Source organism: Orbicella faveolata, unplaced genomic scaffold (assembly GCF_042242905.1).
Source record: "Orbicella faveolata isolate gen_17 unplaced genomic scaffold, um_ofav_v1 contig_47, whole genome shotgun sequence".
NCBI classification, from domain to species: domain Eukaryota; kingdom Metazoa; phylum Cnidaria; class Anthozoa; order Scleractinia; family Merulinidae; genus Orbicella; species Orbicella faveolata.
This window is the reverse complement of record NW_028301577.1, coordinates 14,480,858-14,498,754: the sequence shown is the minus strand read 5'-3', so window position 1 is coordinate 14,498,754 and position 17,897 is coordinate 14,480,858. Positions and strand designations below refer to the sequence as shown.

Genomic DNA, 17,897 nt, shown 5'->3' with positions numbered 1-17,897 from the left:
GTTTTTTTCCTCCAAAGTCAATAATTAACTCATTTTCACACATTCAATTTTCTCAACTTCTGTGGGACATTTTGTCGCACAGTAAAGAAAAAATATAATTTCTTGTTTTTCTTATCAGTTTTACACATCAGGTTGAGTTCTTTTTGTCAATATTTTTTTTGAAATTTCGGCCCTTCATTTATTCAACTTTAAATAAACGGTGTCTTGACACCTGATCTTGTGTAGCCTGTGGTTACTGCGCATATGGTTTATTTTTGTGCTTTCGCTTGCTCTGAAATATTCCAAAAAACGCCATGGAATTAGGGGTGGGTCATTCAGGCGTCAATGGGTTAAATGAAACTTGCATTCGCAAACTGAAACATTTTGCGCAAACATATATGGTTTGGACTCAATTCTTTTTTTGTGAACTGCACGTCATGCAAATAATATTGATGGGAGCCTAGGGAATACACAACAACAACATGTACCATCATGGACGAAATCCCAATAGTGCATTTTGCACTAAAAACAATCGTTCCTGTCCTAGAATTCACCAAGTTACTGAGCGGGTAAGACTCATTTTATTCAAAATTTCCCAGGGCAAAGCCTTGATGACATGTTAGTGTATTCCAAAGACTATGATTCTTCGGCTGATTATTGAATTCTGAACTCTTTTGAAACCCATCCTCAAAGTCCTGGGCTCAACCATAGCAAACGAAGCATCAGAAGTCTCAGAAGAACACCTGCTTCTGTTTGTAGAAAAACAAAGATGGCCGTTCTAAAATCAGGATGAAATCTCCACGCACATGATTCACCTTAACAAGCAGCCATTTGATCGGTTGTTTATAGTAGCTCCAATCTGATTGGTGTGACATACATAAATCCCTCACTCTTCCATTGACCCATTGACCCATTGACCCAATGATAACATACCCCAGACCCACCGACTAAGAGGTATTTTTTTTTACAAAAAAATAACTCAAAAACAAACTCTCACGGAATGGAGCAAAACTAAGCATAAGCTCACAAGCACACATTGCGGACCTATTTTTAATTAAAAGCTGTTATGGAAAATTGAATTCTGGCTATCTATAAGCAATTTTGTGAAGTTTTGTGTGATATCCAAAAATCCATTACATGACCAAAGGCATTCCACTCCTAGATATGAAAATCCTCTACAGCATGGAGATTGTGTACTTGCCACAGTGTAAATAAAATCTGAATTATAATGCTATTAATTATAAATTGTTAACTTATAAGGTAATGATTTGATCTAGTTCCCTCTTTCCCACGAGGGTCCCCTTTGAAGGCTTTTTTGGTTTAAAATAGGCATCCTCATAATCTAAGTCAATAAGCACACTTATTATTTAAGCACCCCTATTCTAACAAGTGTCCCCATTCCGACTGTGTGTACATTACTGCTCTATCAGGGCACATCTATGGTACATCCTCCTTCCAAATATAAAAATGCCATATTTCTTGCATAATTAAGAGAGAACTTGTCTTGTTAGTGTCTCGATATTGACTGTTATTTTCATGCAAGTGCACAAATTCGTCACACCAAAGATCTCTCATTCATTTTACACATTCAGATGTTTACATTAACAAAGAAGTAAATAACCCATCCCTGATAAGGGCTTCCCGACCCCCCCACCTAAAAAAAAAAACAGGCACGCATGTAACTGATTCATTGCTACATTATAACAGTACCACAATAAACAACAATTACATTCTTACAACATTGCTGAGTGATTGCCTGTTGGAAAAGTTTTGCAAAATAGCATGCAAGGGCTATTTTTTGTGTTATGGAGCCTAAAATACCTTGCACATAGATTATAGGCGTGTATTTTACGTCAGTATTTTAATTTTTTCTGGGTTTGCTTATGACAAATATTGAAAAATAATAACAGGAACTGCACCGCTAAGTGGTAGAAAAATCTGTGAACTGATCTACTTGAAGCCAAAATCTCAACTAATCGTTTTGGTGCTCCTTTCTGACTCAAAAAGATTTTGTCGTCAGAAGATATCTCCTGGTTTGAATCAGTTAAAATGAAGTTACAATTCAAAATCATTATGTTAAAAAATGTGAAGGTATGTTTTATACAGCACTGTCAACTATGTACTAGTCACACCTGTGGCTATCAACAAATTGAATTTACTTCATACTTACTTAGATTTTCGGATAGAATTGATTGCATGAAAAAATCATACAGACATTTCTTCATCCAATCACAATCGCGAAACTACTTTCTCACACGTGGGAAAAGCATTTCATCCAATCAGAAATCAGCTGTCAAAATGAGACAGTCAGTTCTCAAAGCGTTCGCGTTGCTGTTGGCGCCTCTTCAATCTTCATGCACAGAGGTTTGTAGAGTTTCCACAAGTTTACTCCAGTTTTCTCACAAATTAGCTATAAACCACAGACAGTGGTGGAAAGTTCGAACAGGTCTATCGCTCTAGATAAACGCAGTAAAAGGTATATCCAGGAATAGACAAACAAAAAGACTCAAGCACAAACCTGACGAGACGTTAAGGTTAGCTTGCTTTGCAAATTCCTCACCCAGAAGGAAGAGGCAAGAAAAGTTTTAAAGAAGGCACATATACTGTAAGCATTACCGACGAAAAAGAGTTTTACCAAGCATAGAAATGTCTGGAAGCAGGGCAAGGGAAACAAATCAAACATGGCTGAAGCGTTGACTTGCATGACAAGGTGAACATTCTGTATGAAAAATATTTACACTAGACGGTTTTTGAAGAAGCAAAAAAGTGCTTGCCCTCAGACGTTCTGCCAAATGAAGGGTGAAAATCTGGTTGAGGGTGAAAATCTCAGTAAGTATAAAATAAACAAATTACAACATGGAAAGTGCTTTGTATGGTATTTACACACAAGTTTTCTGATACAAAAACAAGTGCGTAAATACTGTACGCGCGCACTTTCCATAAAGTGATCTATATATACAAGAATCATAGCATTTTAATTGGAAATTTAATAACACGCTACTAAAAGACAATGAGTATATTAACTTAATTAAAAGTAACTACCCCTCCCTTCAAGAAAAATACCGAAACGTTGCGAACCGTCAGTTATACTGAGAACTACTGAAAATGGAAATAAGAAGTACGACAATTGCCTATTCCAGAAAGAAAAAGCTCAATTTGAGAAACCACGAAATTATCATTCAATGCAAATTAGGAGAGCTAGATAAAGAAATTTGTAATAATGAAAATTCAGATGACGATATTCTAATGGAGTTCAAAAACCTTAAAAAAAGAACTAACTGAAATCTATTCTGTAAAGGGAAAAGAGGCAATGTTCAGATCAAAAACCAGGTGGATTGAGAATGGCGAGAAACCAACAAAATACTTCTTCAATTTGGAAAAACAGAATCATGAGAAAAAGATTATAACCCAGCTTAAAACAACAGATGGTGAAACTATCTCTGATATGACTAAGATAAACAAGGAAATAGAAAATTATGACAAGAATTTCCTGACCTCTAGAATCTCGCAAAAAAAAAACGACTATGAGGATCACTTTGCTTCATTCACCTCGAACCTACAAAATCCAAAATTATGCCAAGACGAAGTAAGTGAACTTGAACATGACCTGACGAAAGACGAATTGTTAAATGCCTTAAAAGGCTTCCAACCCAGCAAAACTCCAGGTGATAACGGTTTTACAAATGAATTTTATGAAACTTACTTCAAACTTTTATGGAGAAATCTCATCGACTCTTTTAATGAAGGCTTTCAAACAGGCAAGCTATCTATATCTCAGAGGCGAGGAATTATATCGCTTATACCAAAGGACGAAAATAATCTTATGGTTTTAAGTGACTGGCAGCCAATAACATTGCTTAATGTCAACTACAAAATACTTGCTAGAGCCATTGCAAAAAGAATAGAACCGAAACTGCCAAAATTGGTTCACTCAGATCAAACGGGCTTTGTAAAAGCACGATATATCGGCCAAAACATGAGCCTTTTAAATGACCTAATGGAATTCACTGAATCAAGTCAATTTCCTGGTATATTGCTGTTCATAGACTTTGAAAAAGCCTTTGATACATTGGAATGGTCTTTTATCCAACACGCGCTAAAATTTTTCAATTTTGGCCCAAACATTCGGAAATGGATCACGATACTTTATAGTGATGTTGAGAGCGGGGTTACTAATGGAGGATACATGACTAACTATTTCCGGGTGTCAAGAGGCGCAAGGCAAGGATGCCCTCTGAGTCCGTTATTATTCATTCTAAGCGTAGAAATTCTGGCACAAAAAATACGTCAAAATCCTAAAATTACGGGTATTGAACTACCTTATTCCTGTGAAGTTAAACTAAGTCAATTTGCTGATAACACTACATTAATATGCAAGGACACCTCATCCTTGCATGAAAGTATGTCGGTATTGAGGAAGTTTGGCGATATATCAGGTTTAAAGCCAAACAGCAAAAAGACAGAGGCTCTGTGGATAGGCTCATTGAAAAACAGTAAAACTAAACCCCTTGAAATAAATGTCTGCGTTGATCCAATTAAAATCCTAGGAACATACATTTCACATGACAGCGATAAAAACGATAACCTGAATTTCTTTCTAAAACTCCAAAAGATGGAAACCAAATTAAACTACTCACTAAAACGTTAGGAATCTCAAAATTGGTATATAAGGCCTTGATTTTAACTGTTCCACAAGAAGTTCTTAAAGGAGACCAAACAAAACTTTTTAATTTTTTATGGAAAAACAAAAAAGATAAAATTAAAAGAGAAGTTCCTTTTCAAGAAACGAGAAAAGGTGGTCTTAATTTTCCAAATTTTGCTGTAACAGTTAAAGTGCTCCGTTTAAGCTAGATCGGAAGACTGTTAGAAAAAAACCCTTCTACTGATGCTTGGAAAGCTATTCCAAATGCTTTTTTCGATAAGTATAGAGGTCTCAACTTCTTACTCAAGTGCAATTACAATACAAAGAAGTTAGACAAAAGTGTATCGTTATTCTACTTAGAAATGCTAGATTACTTGAAGGAATTACGCCAGGTCAACCAAGATAGCTACCAAAGTGACCTTATTCTTTGGAATAACCAAGACATAACCATTGAAGGCAAATTGCTTTTTTGGAAGAGGTGGACCGAAAATGGAATTTATTACATTTATGATATTTTTAATGAAAATGGTAATTTTCTTACTTTTGAAGAATTCAATTGAAGGTACAATATGTCAACAAATTTTTTCAACTTTTTTCAAATCCTTGCATCTATTCCACCAAACCTCAAATCCAAGGCTTCTTCTACGCTAAGACCTAAGAATTCTGTTGTCGATAATTCTGACTTTTTTGACTTTTCCACTGAAAAATCGGTTTTTCTCTCTAAAATGAAATGCAAAGACTACTACCTTCTGTTCCAAGAAAAATCAGAGGTTACACCTACAGCTGTCAAGTCTTGGGCCCAACATTACTCTGGCATAGAAGATAAATGGGAAAGGTTATTCAAAAATATACCTCACCTCTTGGCCGACAACAAATTGAGACAATTCTTCTTTAAACTATTACACCGTATTTTAGTGACCAAAAAGGAGCTTAAGAGGTTCAAAATATCCGAAGGTGAAGATTGCTTTTTCTGTAACAACGCTGATTGCTTGGAACATGCATTTCTGGAGTGTCCTGCTGGCCTAAACTCCTTTCAAAAAGTCCTTAAATGGTTCAATAATGAACACAGAGTTAACTTTACACCATCTAAAATACAGCTACTATTTAAGGACTATGATCTTCCCCCAAATACAAGCCCAAACCTCACCCGGAAGTTTGGGATTTTAGTAGTGCAAACTCAAAAATATTATTATTATTGCAAAATGTTGGAAAAAACTTCAATTTTCTCGAATTGAAGTCAGCACTATCTTTGCAATGGAAAGCTGAAAAATGCGAAATTTAAACTAATTAATTCAATCTACATTATATAGTCAGTCTCAGTGGCAAAATCAGTACTATTGTTATAATACTATTATACTACTATTGTTATAATATGAATGTAAGAAGCATCAGTAATGGTATTAGTATCGTAACTTAAAAAGGTTAAATGTATTGTTTTGTAGAGTAAATTATGCAACTTTTAGTATTGTGAGTAGCATGTGTAATTGCATCGTATTGTTAATTAGAGTAAGTAGTGTTAGTAGTTGTATTACTGCTGTAAATAGTTATCACTTCTGTAATTAGTAGTTGTAGTACTGTTGTACAAAATAATAATATTAACAATATAAAAAAATTAGTGTTATAATCAGTGTTTCCGCCAGAGCGTGCTATTGCAGGAATCCCACGCTGCAATCAGAGATGGCCCCCAGAAAAAACGAGAAAAGGAAAACGAGAGAAGTCTTTTACAAGACTTCGGGTTTAACACAGGCATAGTGTTTTAAAAGCCATCCCAGGGCTCAAAGTTGCGACTGATACGGTTGCCGATGCAACTAACATTTCATTCTTGGCAACCAAAATTTCTGGTTTAGTCGCCATAATGGCGAACTACATTTCTCTGTGTTGACAATCAATAATGGCTATTTTGTCACACATTATGTCTTTCTAGAAAATCATATTGAAAGATCTTTGCTTCTAAAACATTCAACATAACAATAGAAGTCAATCTGTCGTTTTGCTTTGCTGCAGTATTAATCCTCATCACCCTACAATGCATTGCAAACCCTTGATCATTGACTACTTTATGTATGCCTAAGGATTGCTCTCTTGTAATGCATGGATCCTTCATACTAGTATCTAATTCAAAAGAAACTTTATTGAGTAGAAACACTTCAAAAAGCACTTATTAAATTTTATCATAGATCCTTATAAACTACTTTATTTTCCTTGGTACCCTGATGCATTTTTTCCTTTTGTAGTTTTCAATTTATTGGTCCCTTTCCTAAAAAATTGGCCCCTAAAAAAGGTCTTCAGGGACCACTTTGGCACTCAAGTAAAATTTTCTGGCTGAAATACTGTATAATCATTATAGAGATGTCACATTTTTAAATCAAAATCAAAAAAATGACGGACTGTTTTTGCTAATGTTCACAGTGAATAGAAAAGAGGCCGGTTCACAACACATGTACATGCACGTTAAAGAAGCATGCAAGCCTTAAATTAATGCCGACCTTGATATTAATTGATACACAGGAAGGTATCGAGTGAGACAAAATGCACTTGCTGGACGTTATGCAAGAAAGTTTGGTAACATGGAAAACCTCCTTCGGAAAGCTGATAACTTAGCTTACTTTACTTGTGTACAGTATTTATTTAATTGCATGCATGCACAGTGCATTTACCTGTGGCTGATGGTTTCCGTGAAAATCGCAGCATTCGATCAAACAAATCTCTTCAATATTCTTGGCAAATAATGCTCAGTCTTTAAAGCAGAGGATAAAGTTGTCTTCATCGAAGAAAACGTTTGGAAATGTGGGGATTTCCGCCTTGTTGTCTTTCGAAGACAGCCATTGATACTCTCGAAATATAAACTGCTGCCCTCCATCAAATTGAACGCGGGAGCAAATTACGTACCACTGGGCCGAGTTCGGAATTCTCTCGGTCAAAATAATTGGGGAGGACTTGAAAAGACTGCCAGAACAAAGAGTGTGTGAGAACGAGATATATTATCAAGATGACAGGTCGCAGTGACCTCTGTCTTCGCGGAACAAAAGGTTCGTAGCGGGAACATCTTTGATCAAAATTGAGTGGCAACCTGAACGGAAATCCGCGAATTTCAGAAAGCCACAATAGATCTCGATTGTTCAATGATGAAAGTAAGCTTACATTGAGAACGGTCTTGTTTTCCCTGTCGCGCGGGTGAGTGAGCCTGTTGTGCAAGACTTGTAATTAAAAGGATATCGACGCATACGGACGGCTGCTGACACTGATTGCTTTTGTAATTCGCCAGTCTCGCTCGTCAGCTGTGTTCAGTCTGCAGGTTCGTCCAGTTAAGTTTATTCTACTTATCTGTGTTGATTTGTTTTAAGCGTTTCGTATCCAGTATTTTAGGGTACTTCACCACTTTGCGGGTTCCCATCCAGTTGCTGAAATTCCATTATTTCAATGTTTGCGAAACGCTCAAGTGTCGATTTCTGGCTCATATTCGAGGTCGCATCAAAGACGTCATTAAATTTGTAACTTAACGAGAGCTAAACGTAAATTTAGCTTCAAGACACCCGTTATACAGTTAAGAGTCTTTCATGCGTGCAAATGCGATTCGTTGATAATCGTTCTCACTTTCTTTTCGCTGTATGTGGAACAAGGCACTCGAGAGTAATCATCTTATAAATAAACAACAGCTTCCTACTGCTCTTTACCTGAAAATTTTGTGTTTCAATACGCGTGCCGGCATCCAATATTTTCGTGTGGCTTGTTTGTAACATTTAGCTTTGAAAGGTTTCCCGCAGTATTTCGATTCGTCTTTATTCGTAAGCGTCCTAACAGGCTCGATGAAATATGAGAAAGAAGATTTGATTGTCGCACCTACTGTTTCGTGTTAACGGGATATCTTGAGAAAACTCTTAAATTTTCACCACACATTGCCCTCTGACCACCACATTATGAAAGCGAGTAACAATCAAGTTACACAGAGTTTTTGCACGCGCGGAAAAGTTGTATTCTTGAAAATAAGTATACATCGTTGGGACAAAAAATATACAGTCGAACCCCTATTAAGCGGCCACCTATTAAACGGCCAACCCAATTAGGCAGCCAGTCCCGATGAGGTTTTTTCTATTTTTTTACCTCTATTAAGCGGCCAACCCCTTTTAAGCGACCACTGTCCATTTCCCCGAGGGTGGCCGTTTAATATGTGTTGAACTGTATTTCGAATCGATATAACTTTGGTTGAATGCGTTGATATTTTAAATGACTTCATGAATAATAAATTCACGTTTTTTATGGACGGTCCAAGCTACTAAATGGCTTCTTGTGATTAACCTAGAAGACCGACAAAGTACAGCAATCAAATGGCCGTCGATAAAACCAGGAACATGGAACAACCCTGAACATGATGGAACATCAAAAAATTATAATAATTATGAGCAAAATATGTAAAATTAAATTTTCAAAAATAAAATAAACAAGAATAAACTGGTATGAGCTCGAAATATGAAAATATATTTTTGGAGGTAGGAGAGTCGGTAGGGAAGAGGTAGGGAGCATTGGATATTCATTCAACTGATGACAATGAGTGCAGGCTCCTCTTCTTTCCTGCCAATTGCGTCACGTGGCTTTACAGTAATCTGTTTTTTAACACAAACATGAACTATTCAGACAATGGTTTCCCGGTGTTTGTCTGAGCATCATACAGAGTTGCTTGTCAAGTCAGTAGCCATACTTTTGTCACTGTTCCATCTTCATGTTGCAATTATCATCCCTGGTTTGCGTGCTCTCCTCTAAGAATGCCTGGCACTATGACCCACTAAGTGCAGACTCAGCCTTTCTGGAAGCCCGAGTAACAAGCAAGTTATTATTACTAAATTATCAGAGCTCAAGCAGTCCAAACTAGTTTAGACAAGAAACTCAGTGCCGAAGAATTTTTATTTCTATCTCGCGGAGAAACTATTTCTTCATGAGAAGTCATGTGAACAAATATCTTTGAACTGATGTAATGAATTAAATAAAGAAATCACACTAGTATACCCATATTTTTTGGCCTGATAAAAGAGTTTGAATGCCACCATCCTGTGATTTTCTATGAAGAACCAAATCTGGGAATAAGGGACGGTCACGTGATTAAACTGATAGCCAACGACTGGAAGGAATGGGTTAGTCTTCTAATCACTCGTTCCAGTCATTTTCATTTTTCTTTCTTTTTTTTTTTTGGTTCTTTTTTTTATGTTTTTTGTTTTGTTTTGTTTTGTGTCTTTTATTCCAAGCTAATACCAGTTTATTTTTAATTTAATTTTTGAACATTTAATTTTACATATTTTTCTCATAATTTATTAGTACGCTGGACAAAACCATTCTGGATCATCGTTTTACAACAAAAAATTAAAACAATTAAAGTGACACATATAATTTCGTGATTGTCTTAAACTTAACTAAATTCCACACATGGAAACTTATTTTTATATCGATCACGCAAGAAAGGCTTGCTTTACACCTCGTCCAAATTTGGTAACTGAGTCACAAAAGTATGCAAAATCATGTGATTTCTAAGAGAAAGAGTCACATTTGGAGTGTTGTTTTGCGAAAGAACTCTTTACATGTTGGTGGATTTTTTTGTCAAGATTTTGTCAAGAAAGCATGAGAAAGACTTACAACTTATTTGGCCACTGAAATACGATACTGTCTTCTGAAACTTATCTTCTTTGAATTCTTTAACTGTTCTTGCTACAAGATTGGTCTTTTATTTGCTGATTCTATCTTTCAGATAGCTGCCTTTAGCTTGCACTTCGTACAAGTCACAATTGCACAGAATACTGCTGTGTTAAAGCATTGTCAGCCAAGAACCTCAGACACTGCTATTTGTGCTTTTAAAAACATTTCCAGACCTGTTTGTGGGCTCATCTACCAAGAGCTCGCCATTTTCTCGCATTTTCTTGCATAACAGCTTGAAATAACTTTGTTTGGTTTGCCTTGTGGTCGTTCAGTGGTAGCATCACAACTTGAATTTTTGATTCTCTAAACCGCAGATGCATCACAGGATTATAGTGCTGTTCAGACAGATTATTGCTCCTTCCTTATGTCATCTTGTGGAACTCATGCAAAAAATCCACAAACACGTAATGATGTTCTTCGCACAACAACACTGGTCTAACACTATGATGTCGATGAAAACCATAACTATTTTTTTCTCAGAAATCGCACAATTTTCCGTACCGCAAATTTAGATACGCTGTAACGCAAGTCTTTTTTGCGTGAACTATATGAAAATAACTTTCCATGTGTGGAATTTAATAAGGTTTAAAACAATCACATTACACTGCATCGCTTTGCTTGTTTTAATTTTTAGTCATAAAACGTCGATCCAGAACAGTTTTGTTCAGCGTGCTATTATAATTATTCAATGTTGTGGAATGTTCCGGAATGTTCCATGTTCCGGTTTTTATCGATGCACCAATCAAAATGCTTAGTGCTTCCAAATGGTTCATTGTTTGTTCAAGCTCACGCACGCTCTAGATCAAAGCTACAAAAATATTATTTTGCACAACGCCTTCAATTAACAATTTTGAGACGATTTAGAGTAGGAAGCCTTGGGCAACAGGCCACATTAAATATAAACCAATACAACATCGTTTAGTGTTCCAAAATTAATCCACCTGTCACTCCACAAACAAGCTTTAGTAAATCCTGCTCAATGTTGTGATAATGCTTGATTTTATTTACGTTTGTGCTTAAAACATAAAGCTGTTTGTTCCACTGGTGTATATGAAAATTTAATAACCCTCGGTAAATAAGTGCGAATGTTGCAATCTATAGTTTTATTAATTTAGATGTCATGTTGGTGGCTTTTTCTTGGAATTAAACCACTAAATTGTCAAGAAATTTCATTTGACTCAAAACAACAAAGAAACACTTTTGTGCTCAAAAATAAATTAGAGATCAAATTAGAATCATGCAAGTATAACACACAGATATAACATGATCTGGAAACATTAACAAAAGTGAAATTCCATTGTTGGAAGAATTAAGTTGAATTTCCTGTAAAAACAATTTCACAATGAATCTTGTCATTAAAATTGTAATGTTTTTATTTTCTCTTGATGCAGATATGTCAGCCATTTCAGTGTTGTGGACAATTGTCTCCCTTGTTCTACTATTCACATGCTCTATAGCATTATTTTCACCATTTTGGCATGAATACATCCCTGATCCCATGTCAACAAACAACAGTGAGTCGTTTATAGCATTTGGACTGTTACGATTTTGCCTCCAAGAGCAATTTGTGACCTTGCAAGAGATAAATGCATGGAGAGACGTAAGGTACTGCTCATTTTATGACAGGATTTTTCCTGGAATCCCCTCTGTGTTCTGGAAAGTAGCTGTCAATACTTATGCACTTGCACTGGTTTTCCTGTTGGTTGCCATACTGCTGGCGCACATTTTGTGTTGTCGGAAATTCCTTTGTGGAAAATTGCTCTTTGCAATTGCTGGGGTTATGCAGAGTATTGCAGGTAATTAACTCACCAAATCTGAGTAGTCTTTACGCAGTTATTTTACTTCGAGGGCACAAGATGCATCCTTATGCCTCATGAACTTATACGCCATACTTTGGCTGTTGTTATTTTGAAAGGAGACAATATTATTTTCCAAATGTGCAGTTCCAGCCCATGGAAGGTCATTGGAAAACTTGAGGAATTGGGGCACAAGGGCCAAATTTTATACAGAAAGGAATGAAGCTAAACAAATGACTGACAGCAAAAGTCCTTTTGTGGGGGGAATGGATATTTTCCAAAACACACATGTATGTAGTGGTTGTCAGGAGCTTTCTATCTTTCTTATATACCAGTGTTAGTTTCAACTTATTTTATATGACTTTATCCTTGTCCCCATTGTTCATGCCATTTTGAATGTTATAAGAATGTGTGCCACTTCTACTACTGATGGTAATGCATTTAAATGTTATTAACAATTACCAAATGCTATCATAATTGTCTTTTGCAGTGGTTCTCCTGTTAGTCAGCCTTATTTTGTACCCATTCGGTTTAAACTCTGAATTTGTTAAGCAGCAGTGTGGCTCTTCAAGTGGATATTTCAACTCAGGGACATGTCAAATTGCTTGGGGCTATTTACTAGCTATTGTCAGTACAGGTCTTCTTCTATTCTGTCCTATGATTGCATACCATCTTTCAGTTGCAACACCAAGATCAAAAGCAACTGTAGTTTAACTTACAATACCCAGAAGAACTCCACAAGACATTTTTTATGGTCTCACGCCCAAGTACTTTGATGGACAAACATTGTGGACGAGTTGCAACAACACCAAGTATTGTTGATGGGGATTTCCAGCTGTGCAGAACATTGTTTATATACATGATACCAAAATATGCAATTGTATTCTGCTGAACGTATTTAGTTAACCCATGAATTAACAATAACTCTTGTAGTATTAAGTCTGGCAAATGCCACACTCAATGAAATTGTTTTTCTCTATAATAGAAGATATGAAATAATTAATTAACCCACTATCAAGTCATACCTGTTTCAACACGTATATGTAGGTATTCTTTGGGAAAAGTAACTTACTACCTGCGATTCTGATTTCAAGATTCAGATGTTTTGGATCTCAATTTGTTAGTTGTAACTCAAAGTCAGTCTTGTTTCATATACACTTAATATAAGTTAGTTTGCTCTGTAAGTTTGTATCATGCATTCCTTGCTTGAGATTTTAAAATCCATTGATTTAAATTAGAATTACTAAGACCCCAGTTCAGTTAGGGTCAATTGGTATCAAAACAGGATGTCTTCATCTGACTTGCATTATTCAGAAATGCCTCATTAAGATAAATGGCTTTCAAATTTTGATCAACATTGTCTGGGTGTTCGTCGCAGAACTCTGGCAGCCCAAAGGGCTGTCAAGCAGAGTACTCGTATAGGAAAGAAAAGGAAACCCATCAATTGATTTTCTCATGATTATCATGGCTGGTGGTATTGCTCGTGGGCACGTACGCATGACGACGATGGTGGAGTTGCCCAAGGTGGCAGCCATACTTCAGTTAATAGGTTGACAGACATGTAACCTTGGTTTATACTGTTCTTCTTTGACATTGGACTTCCATGTTCTGGTCAACTGACACCTATCAAAACAATGAATCCACCAACTAGTATCACCTGACCATATTGCGGGCTCAAGTTTAGAGCTCATCAAGGTGACCCGTTTTTTTTTTAAGTTGCTGACCAAGTGCTGGTTTTCGATAGGATCACGGGTTCATGTCAGGTTAACTTGGAGGCAGGTCTGGGTTGTTTAGAGGCCGGTCAATGCTAACCTAGGATAAAAATTTAACCAAATAATACATTTTTCTTGTATACAAAATAATGTGTTTCACTGGTTTTGTTTTGTGTATAACTTTTGAGATTATTCACGCTCAAAACAGATGGCCAAACAATATACACTAAACTACAAAGTTACAAAACTCAAATCAAAATTATCACTTATCCTGGGTTAGCTTAATTGGGCTCTGAACAACCCCCGCCCAGGGGCTCCGCTTTCAGGTTAGGCTTGGCTAAATCCACATATTACTTACATGTAAAAATATAAAACAGTATTGTTGAACATAACCTACAGATTACAATATAACAATATATTCTGAAAATAAAGTATAGCTAACCTACACAAAAAACATCTTTTAAGGCATCATCTTTGTAGGTGTATATTTCAGTGTCGTAACTGGAGACATTTAAATTATCCCTTGCATCATACTACTTTCTTTATTTGACCATTTAGATGGATCAATTTCTAGGAATAGTTAACTTAATGTGTGGCAATAATGTAGTCTTACATATTGAGTACACATATAATAGACACCTAATTTCTCAAAACATTGCAGGACTTCGTAACCAAAATCTGTTTTCCCTATTTGTATGCAGGGTCTGTTCGGCCTACCTGTGCAAGGGACAGGTTGCTTTTCAAGTACATAAAATATTGTGTTTACAAGCTGAGCCATATGTAGATTTTATGCAATGTAGAAAATGTTATCCATTGGATACCAGTAGGCATATGTCCTCTGGTTGATATAACTGATCCCTGTAAACTTTGATAACATCATTAATACCATAAATTCTCCCAATTGTGGAACAGGAATTGATGAATTTTAGAGTATATAAATTAATGGTTTAATCATGTTAACAAAGGAAAATAAATAGTAATAAAAACTGTATAATAAAAAGGAAGGAGAGTGTTAACTCTTACCATTGGAACTATGTGTGAGCCATGAGACTATGCATTAATGTAAGTAATTGCAGGAAAACTGTTTTGTTTTTGTTGTTGTTGTTTTTAATTTTATTCTTTTTATTAAGCAGTATATACGTCATCGCTTGATGCTGGCATACGGCATTCCTTTGGATGATGTAAAGCACGATTTATTCTCCGGTGGAAGCAAAATGCACTCTGGGAGAAAACATAGGCATGCAAGGCGTGCAAGAGTAATTTTTTTGTGAACTGTAAGTCTCAGAGATAGGAGCATTCATGGAACTGTTTACAGTAATGATTTGATTGAGTTGACAAGTATTTTTGGCTGCGATGTACAGCAAAAAAGACTGAGAATTTATGATGTACATACGATGTTACATCAGTAATGGTAAGATAACTAAATAGTAAGACATAAAATGTTTGACTGAACAAACTACAGTAATCTGACACGTCTCCAGATTAATGTAGATACCATGTTATTTTCTAACAGGCAATTTGATTCGTTCTTTGATACAACCCACACTGTAATTGGTGTGACACGCGCACATGCATAACTCCCTCACTCACCAATCACATAGCCCTTCTACGGGCTATATAGGTATGTGCGGCCCCATAGGGTATGGTTTTTCAGCCATTTTGGTCATAAATAGGGTATCGATTGTAGCTGAATTTGGTCATAAATAGGGTATGGTTTTTGCACTCTAGCCTTGATGTGGATATGCTTTAAGAACAGGCCACTTTTTCGTCATTATCGAAAAGAAAATCAACAGAAGCCCTTCACAAATCTATATGTTTACAGTAATTTAACATTGGTTTGAACTAGGGAGCTAATTATAACGCAGGTCTGAAACAGGGTTTTGATTTAAGGGTCAGGGCGAAAATAAGGTTTCGAATTTTCGGTCAGGTCTTAAATAGGGTAAGGAATATCGCAGATTTTGGTCATAAATAGGGTAAGTGTTTTGGGAAGCGGGCCGCACACCCAAACCCAATTTTTCTGGGAGTACCCCCTCGGGAGCCCTTCCAGCCCCCAAGAAGAATTTTTGCTCAAAAATACTCAAGTTAAGAGAACCTTTCGCATTTTATACAAGTCATAAGTTTACCCTTCTTACAAAACACAACGAAACAACACTACTTCACCGAAAATAGAAAGAAAGAGAAAAAAAACCTCTCTGACACGTTGAAAGTCTGATTTAATTAAATTGCACTTTAACTTCGTGCCACACTGCAGTCTTCAAAGAACATTTGAACAGTTTTCATACTTTTTACCTTTAAAAATATCAGACTGAAAAGAATGTCATAAAATGCCCATCAAATAAAAATATTAAACTGCTACTGCAGAGACGTAAAAACCGTCCAGAAATGAAAGCTTCCTTTTTGTTTAATATCCTGGGAACAATAGCTGATAACTTGTCAGCTCTAATTGAATTTACTCCCATATAAAAACAAAAGTGCTAAGTTACCATTTGTAACTAAGATAGCAAACATCTCGTGGGAACAAGGTGACGATTTGTCAGCTCTAATTGAATTTACTCCCTTGTGAAAAACAAGAGTACATGTCAAATTACCCTTTGTAACTAAAAATTAAAAATATCTCGTTATATTTGCATGCAACAAGAACAAAACAATCATTACCTGCACTTACTATGGTAAACGTTGGAACTGCCTCAAATCTAAATAGTCTCCTCTCCTCTAAAACGTGTACTAAGAACTAGAAGCGCTGATTTGTGACCTCTAATTGAATTTACTCCTCGTGAAAAACAAAAGTATCAAGTTACCTTTGTAATTAACTAAAGATAAAAATATCCCGCGCCATTTGCATAGTATACTTACTCATGAACTGTTTCAAAACTCAAGGCTCGTCTCGTTCATAACTAGCCACCATTACACTGAACATTATGCACTCTAAAACATCTCAATGTATATATGTAAATGTCACACTCCGCCCCATTAACTGAACTAAAAATCACAAACCGGCAACATACACATCGGTCTTTATTTTTCAATTACCAAAGTCCTTGTGTTTAATACAATAAAACGCTAAAGACTTCATATACCTCACTTAAGTTATCTTGAACAAAAATAATTTCCTTTTTCTTCAACTACAATTCGTGTTGGTTATTAATGTGAATAAGCGAAAACCCCGATAACATTGAAGAGAAAAGATTTAATAATAAAGTGTATTATCGTTTGTCTCACGATGTAGTCACTTGAGATGTAGATCGCGACGTTTCGACTGCTTACTGCTAGTCTTCTTCAGGCGATAAGGTCGACTGATTGCACGGTATCATTTATATCACAAAGGTCGGCTGTGATTGGTGCATTTCGATCCTCCTATTGTTCCATTAAACCGGCGAGTAGCTGTTCCCTCAGTGGTCCGCTGTTGTACCGTTCTCCTGTTGTTGTGTTTCTTGATCGTGGGTATCCATGCTTCAGTAATTTCAATTCCACTATCCCTGTTGATGTTGTTAGGGTGAGTCTTATGTGAATAGCTTCCTTGACCCTACGTGTGTACCAGTGAGGATCTCGATCAATAAACTTGACCTCATTCCAGATAGGATAGCGGCCGGTCTCGTGGGTGTGTTCACAAACGGCGGAGGTCTGGGTACGGGCGAGTCGTATATCCCTGTCGTGTTCTTTGATCCTCTCCTGCATAGATCTCCCTGTTTCCCCGATGTAGACTTTGCCGCACTCACAGGGAATCCTGTAGACAACACCATCTTGTTTAGCCGGGTTGACGGTGTCCTTTGGTCGCACTAAGTGTGACCGAAGTGTCGTGTCGGACTTAAAGACGGTGCGAATGCCTTGTTGTTCTAGGCAGCGGCGGAGAGACTCCGAAACTCCTTGGACATAAGGTAAAACGGCGGTGGATTTAAATTCCGCGACAGGCTCTCTTCTTGGGGTTGTTCGTGCCTTTGTGATCTTCTGTACAAAAGAGGAGGGATATCCGTTAGAAACAAGTACACATGACAGATGTTTCTTCTCTCCAGCGATTACTGATGGTTTGGTGACGAGACGTTTAGCCCGGTCGTACAGACACTTCACAATACCGCGCTTTACTGAACG

General features: G+C 36.6%; 2 protein-coding genes across 2 annotated transcripts in view; one reads left to right on the top strand and one right to left on the bottom strand.

Annotated features, from left to right (window-relative positions):
- The window catches only part of LOC110065452 (A-kinase anchor protein 10, mitochondrial-like), a 98,618-nt gene extending 91,123 nt beyond the window's left edge, over positions 1-7,495 (bottom strand). Inside the window, exon 1 of the mRNA XM_020772588.2 lies at positions 7,279-7,495. Within this exon, the coding sequence (XP_020628247.2) occupies positions 7,279-7,312 (34 nt within the window). The 5' untranslated portion in view covers positions 7,313-7,495. The remainder of the gene's footprint in view (positions 1-7,278) is intronic.
- A 290-nt stretch (positions 7,496-7,785) lies between these two features.
- On the top strand, positions 7,786-14,842 carry LOC110065454 (LHFPL tetraspan subfamily member 7 protein-like). The gene is made up of 3 exons (XM_020772591.2): positions 7,786-7,916; positions 11,695-12,099; positions 12,590-14,842. The coding sequence occupies exons 2-3, from the start codon at positions 11,697-11,699 to the stop codon at positions 12,811-12,813; spliced, it is 627 nt and encodes a 208-aa protein (XP_020628250.1). The 5' UTR covers positions 7,786-7,916; positions 11,695-11,696; the 3' UTR covers positions 12,814-14,842.
- The last annotated feature ends 3,055 nt before the right edge of the window (positions 14,843-17,897 follow it).

Coding starts and splice junctions, on each gene's coding strand:
- LOC110065454 (XM_020772591.2), top strand. CDS start 11,697: ATGTCAGCCATTTCAGTGTTGTGGACAATTGTCTCCCTTGTTCTACTA. Junction 12,100..12,589: donor GGTTATGCAGAGTATTGCAG/GTAATTAACTCA, acceptor TGTCTTTTGCAG/TGGTTCTCCTGTTAGTCAGC.